This window comes from Antrostomus carolinensis, unplaced genomic scaffold, assembly GCF_000700745.2.
Source record: "Antrostomus carolinensis isolate BGI_N321 unplaced genomic scaffold, ASM70074v2 scaffold15090, whole genome shotgun sequence".
Classification (NCBI taxonomy): domain Eukaryota; kingdom Metazoa; phylum Chordata; class Aves; order Caprimulgiformes; family Caprimulgidae; genus Antrostomus; species Antrostomus carolinensis.
The window spans coordinates 1-17324 of NW_010286562.1; the positions used below are offsets into that span (position 1 = coordinate 1).

Consider the following 17324-nt stretch of genomic DNA (forward strand, 5'->3'; position numbering starts at 1 on the left):
TCCAACCAAAACCATTCTATGATTCTATGAACTACATATTATGAAGTTAGTTATGTTACTGAGGTTGGGTGTTTGTTTGGGTGGTGTTTTTTTAGGGGAAAACCATGTTATAACTGTAGTATGATGTCAGGGATACCACTGATACTTGTGATAGGACTCAATATACTGCTGATGAGGATTCTTGCCATATTTTATTTTATGTAACTTCAGAAATTACATGCTGCAAACTACATCACTTGGCTTAAAAAAGGTATAACTGGCTCCAAAAAGCACATTAAATGCAACCATGTAAATGACCATCATCTGACCTGACTTTTCACAAGGGTCTCTGATATTTTCTAAAGCAATTTCTTTGACATTATTAAATCCTAATCCATTTTTCAATTAAAATTATTTTCTTTTTTGTATATACATTTGCATTAGCTGTACATACGATTCATTTGCAACTGTTCTTCTCTGTTGGTCTCTGTAGTACTTCTTGGCTTATTCTCTGAAGGAAGGTTTCCTCCATCCCACCTGTGTAGCTGAGCAGCAACTGGGACAACTGGAATTGGTGGCAGTTTCTCCCTCCAACTGGGACCATCCTGATCTATTAAAGTCTTTGTTATTCTGAAAGAGAAAAGCCCCACCAATATGACTTTTCATATATTTAAATCACGTTTTAGTAACTTATACCCAAATTAAATAATACAATGTTCCAATTTTTCAAAAAACAACTGAACAATTATCCTTAAGACTAATTTAAAAAAAGATTGGTACAGCAATCAATAGTAGTGTGCTCACTTAGGATTTACTTTTTCCACTTTTGAGAGTATTTATGCTAGCATTTAGAAAACAAGAAGCTGACTTCAGCATGATCTGTAAATATTTAAGCAAACTACTGATTTTGCAACTAAGCTCTAAATGCTGCCTACCACATACAATAAAGAAATAGGAAAAAAAAAATTATTTTATTTTTCTCAGCTGTTCATATTTGTAACAAGTGTATTACGATATCCTCAGGCAAAGTGTGGTATCTCAATTGGCCAATGTCAAATGAAACTTTTTACAAAACTATTCTCTAAATAACCAATGCAGGTCACAAAGTAGGTATTAGGCTGCATTTTATAGAACAGTCATAAATTTGTCAATCTTTCTTTAGTCTCATTTAAAAAGGCAAAGAATAGACATAAAGACTGTTTAGTCTTTCTTAAACCAACATATACAGATAGATAGGTAGATAGACAGATAGATAAATCAACTACTCCTGCACACAAGAGGTTCAATTCAAAATCCATTCAACTGGGAGTTCCCATCACTGTGATACATTTTAGAGAAAGACCTAAGTAAACATAATGAGTAAAGCCATGCAAGACTTCATGGTTCCATTACAATTTTTGTAGTGTTTTTTAAAAAAACCCAAACAAATATTAACCAGAGAATGAGAATAATAGTGAGATAAACATCTAATCTGAAAATGAGCTTAAGAGTCAAGTTCAACTGGTGATGACTCTAATGTCTACTTTAGCAAAAGAAAATTCTGAATTGAGTAATAGACAATAAACCTGAAATTTGTACATTAGGTGCATTTCCATTTAATACAGGTACAAAAAAAACATACTAAATGATCAGACATTAAAAAAAAATAAATTAAGAACCTTAAATGTGACATGAAGAATGAAATAGCATGAGCATAAATTACCCAACCAAGATTTCTTGCTTAGTTTTGTTCTTTTAAATTATTTGAATAACAGCTATAAAAGAAAAAAAAAAAAAGCCTCAGTATAATACTATGGCAACAGAGTCAGAGCACTCAGGACCAAATTCTTTACTCATTAGGGTCTGACAGAAAAAACAATACAAGAAGCAGAAATTACCAAAATATTTTAAAGAATGTTGTAGATTAAAAAGGCTTTTTGTAGAGCTATAAAATGTTATGTATTACATAATGCTACATGAAATATACAACTTCTTATATTTTTTTCATTGAAAGTAAGATTCTTAATACACAGAATATTACATTTCATAGTATTATCTAGTTGTTTTATTTGTTTTCTAAGTGAACAAGATGGGGATAACCAACAAAAGACACAATTCAGTATCATTTAATCAACATGATAAACACTCAAATAACTGTTTATACTTGTTTTCAGGTGACTTTCCATAAAAATATGTACTTACATTCCTAATTATTTCCTTTTGATTGCAAAATGATCAGGTAAAGGCTTTATATTATCGGGTAAAGGCTTTATATATCAAAAATTCTTCTTTTACATGAGAATGATTAGAAATATCAGACTGAACATCCATTCTATTCTAAGATTTTTGGAAAGCCTTCTTAGTTAGGGAAGTACAGAAAGAGAAGGCTTAACACAATTTATCAAACCCACCCTCAGACACAAGTAGGCTGATGAGTTTTGCCTCTCAGCTTCCTACAGCATCACCACTGGAACTTAAAGAAATCCTCCAATAAAAGTAGGTTGTTAAGGCTTGATATTCCTAATATTAAAAAAATTTAAATTAAATTTTGGGGTTGTCCCTTTAAGTTAAAAGGCAGTAGAGTAACTATCATACTTTGTTAAAATTCATTTTTAGAAAGGTCTGTTACTTAGGAAACGAAAATTATTACTTTGGTAAACAATTTCAGTTAGAGTCATGAATGATAAAATATTACAAAGTAAATTACAGTAAAAGTTCAATTATGCAGGAGGTCTATGCTTTAGAAACTAAGAATTTGCAAGCAAAAATTAATTACCAGCAGAAGAGAAGGAAGAAGCAGTTGAAAGAAGGTGATGGGTTGCCAGGGAGGAAAGAATAATGAGCAGTGAAGCTAAAAAACATAAGGAAGGCCTAGAGAGGAGAAAAGGAAGAGCATTAAGGGAAAAAAAGGAAATAAGCTTATTAGTAAGCAAGTTACAAGTCAAGGAGAAATACGAAAAGAGTATCTGCAGATAAAGTAAGCCAAGAAGATTAAAAAAAAAGTGTAATAACCACACAGATACCAGGATGAGCAGTTATCTCACCAAGTGCTCTGTTATCAGCATAGATACGGGAGATAAGTAACAACTTGTTGCATTATAAAAAATAAAGACTTGATGACAAAGTGTCATGATCTCCTTTGGCCACCTCTGGCCAAATCAGAATTTAAAGATATTACAAACTTTTTAATGAAGTAATAATGTGCTCATGGCCTTGCCTTAAAAGAAAAAAAGGTATTAGATTCCATTGTTAAAAGTCACGTGCATGTGGGCTCCTGCTCACTGATCAATGGCTGTTCTGCTTTCATAAATACTCTTCTGCCCACTAAAAAAAATAGAAAAGGAAATGGAAAATCCTAACATTCACACACTTAAGTACTCACCATACATTAATGAGAACACAATTGCAACAGTGTGTATGCACTAATTTTACAGTATTAAAATATAATTATAGAAATTGAGATGTCTCAGGAGCAAGAATTAATGTCAGAAGTACTAACATTTACATTAAAAATAATACTCAATTTTATTTTTTACACCTCTAAGCTTTGTAGCCAACCACTGTATCAAGCTACTTCAGTGTTTACACAATTGCAGCATACTCAAGGATTCCCACTTGACATAAATCTCCAACTGCACAGGAAAAGTGCTAATATGAAAAGGAAACAGAAATGTCAGAGAAAAGGTATGGACCTCAAAGTATTACTTTATACGGTATCAAATGTAAGTTAAGAAAGAAAACAAGTTAAAGCACCAGTAAAAAAAAGTCTTAAAATGTTGCATTTTTAAAACAGAAGGTGACCTACAGAGGAGAACTGTGAAGCTACGGGAAAACAACTCAATGAAACAGTCAGTCTTCTAGTTATAATGCACTAGTTGTGATGACCCTCCCTCTGAGGGATACAGAACACAGGGAGCATGTAAAGCCAATAAAACTGATTTTTTTTTTTCTATTTGGACTGATATGAGCAGAAAATTTCTAAGTGGAGTTACCTATTAGCACTATCATTTGCTGCTTGGATGCTGCTGTCTATTTGTAGGACTGTTTTATAATCAACATAAGCCTGTTGATACCGCTCCATAGACTCGTGTGCCATCGCTCGTCGTAGAAGAGGCTTAAGGGAAAATGGCTGAAGCTCCAGAGCTCTGGAGAAAACAAAAGAAAAATGCAGAACTGAAACAGGACAACTGAAATTATATTAATAAAACTATTTTCCATATATACACTATAAGTAACAACTTTCTGATTTCAGGTGGGCCTTACAGTAACGTAACCAATGAAAATCAGTGTTTTATATTTAATACATAATTATATATTAATAACAGTTTAATATGAAGTGAAATGCCAAGAAAAGATTAATATAATGGCAGCTGTTTAAATGGGCCTTACAGTAATATAACCAATGAAAATCAGACAGTGATTTATATTTAATACATAATTATATGTTAATAACAATTTAATATGAAATTAAATGCTAAGAAAAGATTAATATAATGGCAGCTGTTTAAGAGCAAAAGCTATTTTTCTTAAGTCAGGCCTAGATCTATGGGGATTTCGGGTATATGGTGCTTTTGCCTACATGATTTTAATGGAAGTATGCATGTAAAAAAATACATTTAGTTAAGACATAAATACACATTTGCCCTTTTTTGGCTTTTAGCTTTTTGTCTGTCTTTTGTCTGTTTACTCTTCCAATTGTGTGCCTGGTCAACACTGAGCTCAAACTCTTAACACTGTGCAATCAGAACTCCTTCCAAACACCAGGTGCTTTTCCAGCAATACGAAGAAGTCCACAAAGGCTTTATTTATTAAAGACTACCTTTTATAAATCAATTATTATTGCTAAAGGGAAAAACTGATGAACTTTGAAATACTGACATTAAGATGACTCTAGCCAATCAGATTTCATGGAATCATAAAGTAATTCAGGCTGAGAGGTCCCTAGTCCAACCTTCTGCTACAGGTAGGGTCAGCTCTGAGATCAGACAAGGCTGCTGAGGCATTTATCCAGTTGGGCCTTGAAAACCTCCAGGGGAATCTCTACACAGCATCTCTCGGCAACCTGCTGCAATGTTTCTCACTGTTCATGGGGAAAATGTTTCTCCTAATACACAGTCTGAACCTCATGCAGTTCAATTTTTGCCTGTTCTCTCTTGTCCTCCCACAATGCACTTCTGGAAAGAGCCAGGATCCATCCTCTGGATAATCTCCTCATAGGTACTGGCAGGCTGCTGTCAGGACCCCTGGAAGCCATCCTCTAAGCTGAACAAACTTGGCTCCCTTGGTCTCTCCTCTCCAGGTAAGTGCTCCAGAGTTCACAACCACCTCAGTGACACTTCACTGAACTCACTTGAGTGATCACTATCTTTCCTGTACTGGGGAAGCCAAAAGCCAACACAGTTATCACAGATGTTGTCTAACAAGTGCTGAGTACAAGGGGATCACCACTGCCCTCAAGCCACTGGCTGTGCTCCTGTTTATACAGCCCAGGAGGCTGTTGGACACCTTTGCTGTAACTCGGCTTTGCACTCTTACTCCTCTGAAAACTAGAGAAACAATGATTTCTAGAATAAACATTTCCAATTTCCATTTTATAAATATTTCCAACATTCCATTTCTCTTCATGTTGCTGAATGCATTTGAAAAATACAACAGCACACAACACCACAGCCCCTACAAAATCTTTGCAAAAACGCTTGACATTCTGCAGCTTAGAAGAATATTAACACAATTTCAGGTCCTAACATCAAGAATTAAGAAAAAAAAGCAACCACAAATAAATTCAGGGGAAGATCACAAGGCTTGAAAAATAGCATCAGTGGGAATGGAGAACTACATTTCCAAGGCAGAATGCAAAGATAACACAGCCAGGGATCAAACCACACCACAGCACTAAATAACATAACCTTAGTGCATAGGAGTCCTATTTCACTCTCTGTTACAAGAATCACAGGCACTCCAAATCAGTCTTGAGACAAAGAGAGATCCAACAGAGTGTTTTTGATACACTTCTAAGCCCTAAATAGCTAAAACCTAATAAAAGGTACGTGTTCAATACTTATTTTTATATCACAAACATAAACACTAGACAATTTTTTACTTTGAAATCAAGTAACCTATTCATAGATCATCCTTTATGTTGTGTTGCCTTGAGAACATTTAATTGACATTGCTTAATTCACATGTGCTTGCAGTTTTGCAGTTCTGCTTCCCAGTCACTAAATTATTTCTGCCTCTGTTGTGTTCATCGAGCATCAGGGGTCCTTGTGTACCCAGAAAATACGAACAACATGAAGGACACATATCATTAAGTAGTAAGAAAATAAGCTTCCAACTGGTACGAATAGAAAACCCAAAACCTTTGTATTACTGATTTCAGTTGAAGTCCTGCACACTTCAAATCTCCTGATAAGAAAAATTAGATGGCTGTTAAGTATGCCATCTGGTTTTATCAGCCAGCTGTCTACGGTCCTGCCTCTATTCTAACAAAATATTGTTAACAAGTCAATTTTTTTTAGATGACATTTCCAGAAAACTTTTCTGTCAGGTAGAATATATACAGTAAATCAAACATTTAGTTAATACAAAGTACCCGCATATTTTATTTTTAGCTTTGGGTGGTTTTTAACAGTTCGGTGCCGTAAAAAACCCAACTGATTAATTAATATGATTTCAAACTGTGTTGGGATCCTTTTTTGCCTCGGTCTTACTAACCCTATCTATGAAAATACATTTTAGAAAAATCTAGAAATAGAGCAGTAATTTAGTGGAAGGAAGTGTTTGGAAGTTATTAAAGGTGTCTGATCCTCTCTGACTGCTGTATACTTAAAAGCCACAATAAGCGGAAAGGATTTTAGCTCGATACCTGGACAGCTGTAATTAGTGTTTATAACTATTCCAAGTATATATTTAAAAACAAAACAACAAACCAAACACAGAGAACACACACATATACACCATACTTATGCTTGAAAGCAATTTCCAGCACTGTGATAAACATCTGGCTTAACAAAGCTTTTACATATAAGTTACTACAGAGTGTCATTGAAACAAGCCTGCTTTTATATTAAAAATGTTAACCCTGCTATGCATTTCTGTGGATATAAGAAGCCTAAAAACTGCTCTCACACAGTGAAACAGTAAGTTAAAAGTGCCTCCTTCCCCAGGTTCCATGTGATTGTTTACATAACTGACAAAGATCTCTGTTGTTAGACAGAGAATCAGACTTTACTGAAGATTGTTCAAAGTCAAACTGCAATAACAATATATCTGTTAAAATGTTTAATCATCATCAGGAATGTTGTTGCTCTACATGGGAGGTTGCAATTTACCTGTTACAATCTTGAATGCAGTCACTGCAGTTGCCTTCTTTGAGGTAACACGCTGCTCTGTTTGAGTACAAGATACTTAAATCATCTGGACTTTGTTCCCCTAAAAAAAGTTACAATTAAAATCAAAGACCATTACTAAAATGACATTCAAGAATTAAAGACTTGCATAGTGTAAGTTGCAGAGCAGTGATGCAGTCTGCTGACAATGCAAATCTGTAAGGAGCTTTCCTTTATCATGTCACCTAGAATATGCAATTATTCAAACACATAAATAAAAGCAAACAGCTCTGCCCCAAGGAAGTTAAAAGATTATTTTGCTCATCTTCCTATGTTTTGTATCACATGAATTATCCTCTACTGACAATGACAAAGCACAGTAACTCCTGCCAAAAATGCAGGTACAGGCTATGTTAGTTGATTGGTAGTTCCTTTAAACAATCTAAACAACAATCCCAGATTTAAGCGTAAGGTACCACACTCACCTAGACCGATGACATATTCAATTGCTTCCGAGTATTTGAGCACAGCTTCTCCAAACTGTCCACTCTTAAATAACTCGTTTCCTTCACTTTTTAGTTTTGCTGCAGTAGGAGGAAGTGAAGTAGAACTGCCACCACCAGCCGACTGAGACCCTGCTCCATGCGATCTGGAGATCTCAGGTTCAGGGCTTTCACTCTTTTGATCCCTGTGTAAATAGCCGTTAACTTCACCTTCGTGGTCAGACAAATGCTTGGGTGGTTTTTCCTCTGATGTGCCTTTTTTTAATCCGCTCTCAGTGGATTCCTTCTGCTTCTGTGTCTCTCTGTCTTCCGCCTTACTGCCACCTCCTTTGCTATGAAACTTTCTCTGCGCGTTCCCCATCGCAGCCTCCTCCGCACCCGCCTCTCCTGGCACTGGCACGCCAACTTCTGCAAGGAAGTTAATGAGCTGAGTTAGAGCTTGCATCATCAGAAGAAACTATCGTCCTGGCAAAAGAGGGGTGTACAGCTTCAGAACATGGTACCAAATCCTCGAGGCCTCCTAACGTTACAAAGATTTATTTGCCTCAGAAAATACATCCAAGAATACAGAAAAATTCCTACTTACAAGTGACTTGCAATTATTGCTGAGAACATATTACTATGAAATCTCGTTTCTCCTTGCTGAGCACATTGCAAACCCCTGTTCTGAGGTGTCCGGATGGTACAGAGTTCACCTTGAAATTAACCCTTTAAATACTGGCTCGTACAGTGGTGATACTCTGATTTTCCATGACCAAATCAAAATGCTTGCATGTTAAAATTAGAACACACAGCTAACAAACCAATAAAGTTGCACGCTTCAAAACCCTCCTCAAATATAACACTGAATAGTATGAATAAAAGCTAATAAATAATTCTCAAAAAGGTTTAATTTAAACATAATCCAAAAAGCCTTTTATAGACTTCTGATCATTCAACTTTCACTATTATTAATTAGTAATTTAATTAGGAAAAAATCATACAATAAGGGTAGTGGATATTAACATATATATATTCTTTATTCACCTGAATTCCTGACAGGTTACCATCACGGTGTTCAAATACAGATTTCTGCAGAGAGCCTGACTCTTGATACTGCCGGTCACACAAAGGCAGCTCTGTGGTTTGGCACTGTTAAGATGCCGGGTTTTCACCTTCCCTTTACTTGACTCGCTCATCTGTCCAACAGAATTTTTTCACACCTTCATACATTGGAGTGATACTCCAACTGACTCAAACCCAACTGCTGAAGTTGACGGAATATGGATGAACTAACTCTGGGTTGTTCCAAATTACAGAAATTATTTTTTTTAAAGCACAAAATGATACTGAAACCAAACTGAACAGGATGGGAAAGTCTAAGAGTTTTTAAAACAATAGATTCTCTAGTGCCTAATAGAAAAAAGCTCCAACTGCATCCTTTCTAGCTGTGGTCTCTGTTTTGAAATGCTGCGTTTAATAATGAGTTCATACTCCACAGTGGGAAAAATTATAGGATAAATCTACTCTACCCACACAGGCATTTTCATAAAACTTAAAATATTTCTATTTGAGACATCCATCCATCCATCCATCAAATTTGGCAGTTTAAAATATGCCAAAAAGGTTTAAAGTCTGTTTGGTAGGGAGGATAAGGATAAATGGCTAGCTGGGCAGATGAGTGAAGAAAGTAGTAGTATAATAATAATAATTTCCTTAGGATACATGCTAAAATACTTCTATTTTACATCCACCAAAACTGAGAATACTCTGTTTATCTTCTACTAAAAAAAAAAGAAAAAAAAATTAAATGTCACAGGCAAACAGGTGATAGGACAATTTTTTTAAAAAATTCTACAGTAAAACACTCCTGAAAAGCATCCCAACTGCTAGAGACAAAGAAAAAGCAAGAAAGGCAGATAATGAGTGATGCAAATGTGACTATCATTAATGGGAACATCATTTCCAGAATACAGGAGAAAATTTCCTGAAGATAAAGTGCATAGAACCAATCCTGGATTAAACAGAAAACATTTATAGCATTTGGAGTCCCTTTGAAAATAAGAATACTTATAATTAACTTGTTTAGCTGTCAGTTTAGGTTAACTGCCTAAATATTTCTGGACTGAGTAAACACCATGCACATAATTGTACAGATATATTTCTCAAATCTAATTCTCACTGTCTTTCAGTGTTTACAACATAAACAATATTCCTGTACTGGTCTCTACAGAGAAATTTATTAACGAAAGGAGTATTCTGGGCTTTACCCCCCCCAAAAATAAATTTTTTAAAAAATCTAGACATATTATAAATTCCAAAGAGAAGTTAAAGAAAGGTACTGAAAAGTATGGATAGGATTTTGACCAGAATGATAACAAAGTAGAGAACTGTAATTCATGTTAGTCGTGTTAGTACTAAAATAATTAACTTAAAATGGAAGGACTGTCGTAAAATAAAAGCCACCGAATACTCCAAAAGGAATATCTGAAGTATTTTTTTAATAATGGATTACATCATCTTTAATTTAAAATTAATTTAGAGCTATACAAAGTATTTATCCTCCAGAAGCATGGCATAAAAGTAGTGGTGGCAGAATGAAAAGCAATACAGTTAAGTTTAGTTAACACTGAATTCACTTATTATGAAGGCAGGAAACATTTTCAACTCTTTTATCTGCTCTGGACTAGCTACATATGAAGGCAACTGGAATGGTCCAAATCTCCACAAATTAGTTTTTAATAATTTTTTTTTTTTGCTTTTGTGACACACACAGTCAGCAAATATGTTTTATATTATGTGTTCTTGGTTTAGCTGATTGATTGAGATGGCACCTGGATTGTTCTGAGCCAGAACGTATAACAAATAGACTTCACACATAACTGAATTCTGACTGCTTAGAAGCAATTTTTGTTCACAAAGAATGAAAAAACATTTACTGGTCAACATTTATACTGACACTGTAATTGAGGGCTTTTCTTAACTTCAGGATATGCACTACAAATGCAATTCTAGAGTTAATTTTCAATGATGTTTCCTTTAACATGATCTAAATTGTCTTATCACTAGCTTGCAATAGAGCCTAAAAGCCAGAGTAGGTTGGGCCCCATTGTGCTAGATGGTATACAAATGAATTATGAGAGCTCCTTCTTCAGAGTTTACAACTCTAAACATCAAAAATAGCAAATGAACAAGCACAATGGAAAGAGAAATAAGGAATACAGAATAACTATTATATTGGATAACAAAGTGGCCAAATGTCCTTGTATAAGACCTCATTAATAAGGCTTCTAACCAGAAGAACAGACACAGTCAATTATTCAAGGCTACAATGGCAAAGAAACTTCTTATTACTGTAAAATTCTAGTCACAAAGATTACTACAAATTAAGATTTGGATAGGTGTGAATTCATATATGACATAAAAGGCCAAGTGAACGAGGAAACAGAGTAAGCATTAACCAACAAATAACATCTCCATTATCTCCAGGCCTCAGTTGTAGAGGAGAGCAGAAAGCAATACCAGGAATGCTGAAAATACAACAGCAAGCACAACTGATCACTTGAGTAGGAAAGAGCTCTAATTGTCTCCTACCCAATAAGCTTTGCTACTTAAGAAATCAGAAACTTCAAAATGCAAATCTTACTCGCTGTTCTCTGTGAAAAGCCATGAAACAATAAAACATATGTGGAAGAATTATCTGTAACATCAAATAAGTGTTCATTATTCCACATGGAATAATTCAAGAAAACATAAAAACGTAAAGACAGAATCCAGTTTTATTTTAAGATGTCAATTTTATAACACATGTTTAGAAAATCAACAAGAGAAATTCAAAGAGTGTCATTGATCCCTATGTGTTTTGGAAGGCTGTAAATCAGTCCTTATGACAACAGCTCCATGCTCCATTTATTGAAGGGCAGAAAGCCCATGACATCAGAGAAACAATGATACACGGTCAAGACCAGTTGAGAACACAGTACATAATTCATCAAGGATGCAGAGAGAGTTTTCGTACCTATTCAGGTCCTAACAACATTCCCAAAAAAGGATGCTCTAGTGAAAGAAAACAAAGTCACAAGACAGTGGACTGGTGTAAGGAGATGCTCTTCAGTCTAAGAATGGTTCCAAGTAATGGTACCGTCATGTTCAATGACAAAGACCTTAATTTGGTGCTCTCAAGTAGAAACCAGACTGGAAAAAAAAAATTACAAAGTCATTCTCTGGAGCCAACTGCTGTGGCATCAAGTAAATTTAATACCACATAGGAAGTGTAACTACAAGTCAGATGAAGGATATAACACAAAGGAAAAAGAGGTGCTCTGATGCTTCAATATCAAGTGTCAGTGTACCAAGCCAGCAGTCACAAGGTGCACAAAACAGGAGGACACATACAAAAATAAAAAAACCACATACCCTGAATTGGGAAAAAGGTCCCATCTAGAAGAATATTCTCTTCACTTCTAAAGTGTAATTAATAAATAAACCATGTGCAAAGAAAACACTCTCTAGGCAACATCTTTTCCCAAGCTCAACTCACAAAACATAGCTTTGTCTGTTAAGAGGTTTCTTACACGCACTCAAAGTACATACTTTAAAGAGAGCTCTGTTGTCATCTTTTAAAGACAAATATGTTGTCAACTTTAGCAATAACAGCTTGAGAAACAATAGTTCTAAAGCCAACTTAGAATTTATTTGTTTAAATGCACACTTTTTACGAATATTTACTAAATTTCAGAACTGTTTACCACAATATTTTTTAGAATTATTGTAACAGATCAAGTAAATACCACACAATTCAGCAAATTTTTATAAATTAAAAGGGGCTATTTAAAATATATTTATTTTATTTATCTTTAAACCATATTTATCACTTGAGATTATAACTTCTATGAATATGTTGAAATATCAGGCTCGTTGTTAAGCACATACATGATCTTTAGTTTTGACACTGCCTGAATACTGGTTTTTACAGTCTCTAGGACATAAGCAATTTTTCATTTCTGTTGTACAAAAAGGATTTTATTTACTCAAGTTGGACTTGATGATCCTTGTGGGTCCCTTCCAACTCACAACATTCTATGATTCTACTTTTGCTTTCAGATACGTAGAAGATGAAGAGACATTACACTCTGTATTTAGATTCTTTTGTTCAAAGCTGAGAAATGAACTCTTCAGAGCTAAAGAAAACAAAAAATATTTTGCTGGCTTTCTTCCAGTCTCTTTAAGTCTAGTAGGAATGCATGAAGCTTACCAACCAGAATGTGAAATAAATGTGACTACATGACTGGACTACACGGACTACTGGACTGACTGTGACTAGTGACTAGATGTATAGAAAAGACATACAAGATGCTGAGTCTACTTAGTGCTGTTAGGTTCACAGAATATATCAGATTTATTTGATAACTAAACTGACTTAGTATTTCTTTCCAGTTGTAATTTAAACCAGAGTCATCTATGAAGATGCTTGCCTCCTAAATCTCAAAAATACTTATGTCTATCAATGTGACACTGACGTCAGCTGACAATCTTCCCTATGTTTAAAAGTCAAACCTTTCATTAACAGAATGGGAGTCTTCCTATGGAGCTAGAAGGTACTTAGTCATCTGAATGCTCCCAATGGAAAGCAACCCTAAATTAACTAATATTTAAGGCTAGGGACACCATTCATCCTTTCTTCCAGGGTTTTGTTTTTTGCTGAGGAGACTTAACGGATACCTACTGATTTTGAAATATGTATTTTCCTTAAATTTGTGTGCAAATAATGCATTATGAAATCACATCTGTATGGTCTAATATTCACAATTAAGTTGGAAAACCCACAGACTGATTTCCTTTTAAGATAAAGAACTACATAGGCCACAGGAAACACAAAAGCCACAGCTGTCACGCCACATCACTTTAAAGAACGAAAAGAGAAAGGGTGGAAATCAATGCAGGGATGTTACTCTGTTGCAGGCTGTAGGCCAGACATGCAGCTAAATCTAAAAGCAACCTGCCAGTGCAAGCCTCAGTAGCCCTTGTTGCTCCACTTCCTCCTACAAGTCATGTATTCTGATTATGCCAGTAGTTTCATCTCGGCAGCCTTGCAGTTAGTCACACACTAATCCAGGAACGGGAGCTGCCCTTCAACTGCTTGTAAACTACATACAGTACAAGAAATACACGTTGTTTACCTCTAGTGTATACTTTTGGAGCACACAGATGATCTCTTACATTAAAAAAACAAAACAGATTGATAGTTTTCAAAACAAACAACATCAACAAAGAAACAAATTAAATGCCACCATTTTTACACCCTTTGATCCAATCAAGGGAGGAAAAATGCACAAGAGAAATGTGACAGTGGGAAGGCAGGAGCGCTGTGTGAGAGAAAAAGCTAAGGCACACAAAATGCTCTCTAACACCAGAAGAAATTCCTAACTGGGTCCACGTCAAAGGATAGGTATAAAATTACACAGGACATGGGGAAGTAGGTGATTTATAGCAACATTTTCCATCTCTGTTATACTTTCTAGATACAGTTCCAAAGATGTGTAATAAAAGTAGATTCTAGATTTCACATTCAGATCAACTTTAAGTAGTGAATGTAATTTTAGTCTTCAAATAGGCTAAATCTGCAAGCAAATATGGATTAATTGTGTGAATAAATATTGCAATATCAAAGGCAATGATTTTTTCCTCAGGTTAAAATTAAATAGGAAATGACATAACATTACTTTTATCTCCACCACTTCTTTCACGTTCTTCTATATTTTCCCCTCTTTCTTCATCACCTTTTGAATCCTCTATATCTTGAATAAGTATTCTTTTTCCTTTGCCTTGAGTCTCAGATACAGTCTTTAAACCTTTCAGTTTCTTTTCAATCTCTAGCAGATTTTTCTGCAATAGAGAAAAAACAGCAATAGCAGGAGTCTTTTTTTATAGGTATATAAATTGTAATTTATATACAGAAAATACATTCTGTTAAATAATCCACATAAGATCCTGAAGAACTATTGAGATAAATATTACCAATATAAAAACAGAGAAAATAAACGTGACTTTTCCAAGAGTCAGTATCAAACCCAAGAATAACACTCAAGTTCTGTCTCTTAGAAAGTCAGAAGGTACCACACAAATAAGTAAGCACTTTTCTTCAATGAACTGCTCAAGTAAAAAAAAAAAAAAAATTAAAAGGAAAAAAGATTGTACTACTGTGATATCTGGCATGGTCTACTCAGAAGAGACACATGGAAAACGGGTTCTTTCCAGAACCTCCAAAAAAGCCTAAAATCAGTTTATCAAAATTTATGCTGTGGAGAATTTGGTGTCTGATGGATGTCTGATGGAGGAGTGTAACTGATAGAACTAGAACCAGAAGAGACAATTTCTTAGCAGTATAGCAGAAGGACACTGTTGAATGATGAAAAGGTTTGCTCCTCCTGTAAGAACTGCAAATTAGATGATCAAACACCCTCTCATTCCATTAACATTTTTTGATTACTCAAAAAAACCCCCAACACACCAACCCTCCACTTTACACTTTCAGAGCAGAGTAAGACACCCAACATTATGCACTATTCTGAATTTAATTCAATGCTGTACAATGAAGTGCCATTTCTGTACTCACTTCCTCAAGAAAAAGATAAATAAAGGACAGGGACTAGATGATCTCCAGAGGTCCCTTCCAACCCCTGTCATTCTGTGAAAGCTTCAGGTGGACAAAGTACCCTGAAGAATTACAGTTCCTGACAAGCAATTTACCTTTATTTTAGTGACTCTGCACAGAAACATTCTCTCTGCATGTGTTCCATACATTTATATTTAGCTCAAGAGGGTTTTGAGGATCCTCCAAGCAAAGAGCAACTCAAAAATGCCCTGCCAAGGACTCTGTCACCTCTAGCCAAGGCATAATAGCTGGCACAGATAAGGACAAAGTACAAACATTGCTTCAGCTGCAGAAGCATTGCTCAGCAAAGCTACGAGTGTATTTGGATCTTTGGAAGAGTGTACTCAAAATGAGTAAGTATCTTATGTCTGGTATTGTAGGAAGTCTCAGCACAGCCTATTTGATAATCTTTTCACAAAGACTGTTGTGGAGTTTGTCAACAGACTCACATGCTATTTAGTGTTTCAGTATTGTAAGCAGAAAAAAACCCCCAAAGCTCTTTTAGAACTCAAATCTAAAGAGAGAGGTGTTTAAAAAGAAAAAAGGGAGGGAAAAAAGGAAAGCAGGCAGGTTGATTCCTAGATTGATGTGAAACTCGGAAACTATTATGGACAGGAATTTAGCTCCAAGAACATCCTAAAAGGGATGAATGCTGTATGTGGTGAATTTGACATAACAGGCTTGGACTGCTCTCACTGGTGCAAGCAATAGCAGTGATTAAATAACTCCATGGAAAGAAGTAGCAATCAGCAAGCTGCTAGCAGCTCAAAATGTGCCAACCATAAGAGCTGAACGGAATCCAGGTGATGAGGCAAGTGCTCAGCATCCAGAAGACACATGTAAAAAAAAAAAGGAGCGTAGGAGCACAATGGACTCCTAATTAACAGGAAAAGACCAGTTTAGCATCAGAACTGCCTAGTACTGAAGATACTCAAGATATGTAGAGTCCAAATGTAAAGACTGGGTTCTAACCCAGAAAAAACCCCTAAGAACACACCAATGAAATGACACTGACCAGTCCTCTCCTAAATAGCTGAAGTAATAGTAGTACAAGGACCACATCCTAACCTCAAGTTTCCAAAGAAAGCATCCAGCTTTCTTAGATCCAAAATTGGCTAAGAAGGATCCAGATTCATTCAGGTTTTTCATTCTAGCCTGGAGGTGAGAAATGAGGATTTATAACATCATGCTGAAGTGAGGACAGAACCCAGGTCCTCTCCTTTTGGATTAACTTTACCACTGCAACAATAAAAGCTTGGCATCTCTTTTGAATTTTTCTTGTGAATTATGTGTCAAACTTAAATACACCTATTCCAATTAATCTTTTTGAGAGAAATTTCCAAATAATTTTCATCAGCTAAGACACTAATAGCTCAGCAACAAACTTTTAGGCACCAAAATTATGTTAACAGAGGAGATTTGAGTGCCTACAGGTTCTCACAATTAAGTAGTGAACACAACATCTGGTCACATTCAAGTACCTAATTTCCATCACAGACACCTATGTGGTCTTGTAAAACTGATCACTGGCACAGTAGATTGAGTGTGTCCTCAGCGCTTATATTCAAATCAAACAATATAAACTGTACTCACTTTATACTGCAACTGCATACAACCTTTTTCTAGTCATATTCAACTCATTTATCTTTACCTTAGCTATAGCATTCTCTGGTTCAACACATAATACTTTGTTCAGATCCTCTATAGCTGTCTGGTAATTCTGCAGCTGACTGTGTACAGTGGCACGGCGCATCAGAGCTAGAAAGGAACACAGTGTATTATAAAGCTGATAAAAATACAGGGGTTTTTTGTAGATATATTAAGTATAAAACATTTTTTTAAATTCTGTATTTTCTTTGTAATAACTGTATTAGTAATAGCTGTTCTCTTGATCTTTTTTAA

General features: G+C 35.3%; 1 protein-coding gene across 1 annotated transcript in view; it reads right to left on the reverse strand.

Moving 5' to 3' along the window:
- Nucleotides 1–433: 433 nt before the first annotated feature.
- The window catches only part of LOC104518340 (sperm-associated antigen 1), a gene marked incomplete at its 3' end in the record, with an annotated part of 28194 nt that continues 11303 nt past the window's right edge, over nucleotides 434–17324 (reverse strand). Inside the window, exons 8-13 of the mRNA XM_010175266.1 lie at nucleotides 17074–17180; nucleotides 14491–14653; nucleotides 7772–8197; nucleotides 7290–7389; nucleotides 3951–4103; nucleotides 434–609 (exon numbers count right to left, since the gene is read on the reverse strand). Of these exons, the coding sequence (XP_010173568.1) occupies nucleotides 434–609; nucleotides 3951–4103; nucleotides 7290–7389; nucleotides 7772–8197; nucleotides 14491–14653; nucleotides 17074–17180 (1125 nt within the window). The remainder of the gene's footprint in view (nucleotides 610–3950; nucleotides 4104–7289; nucleotides 7390–7771; nucleotides 8198–14490; nucleotides 14654–17073; nucleotides 17181–17324) is intronic.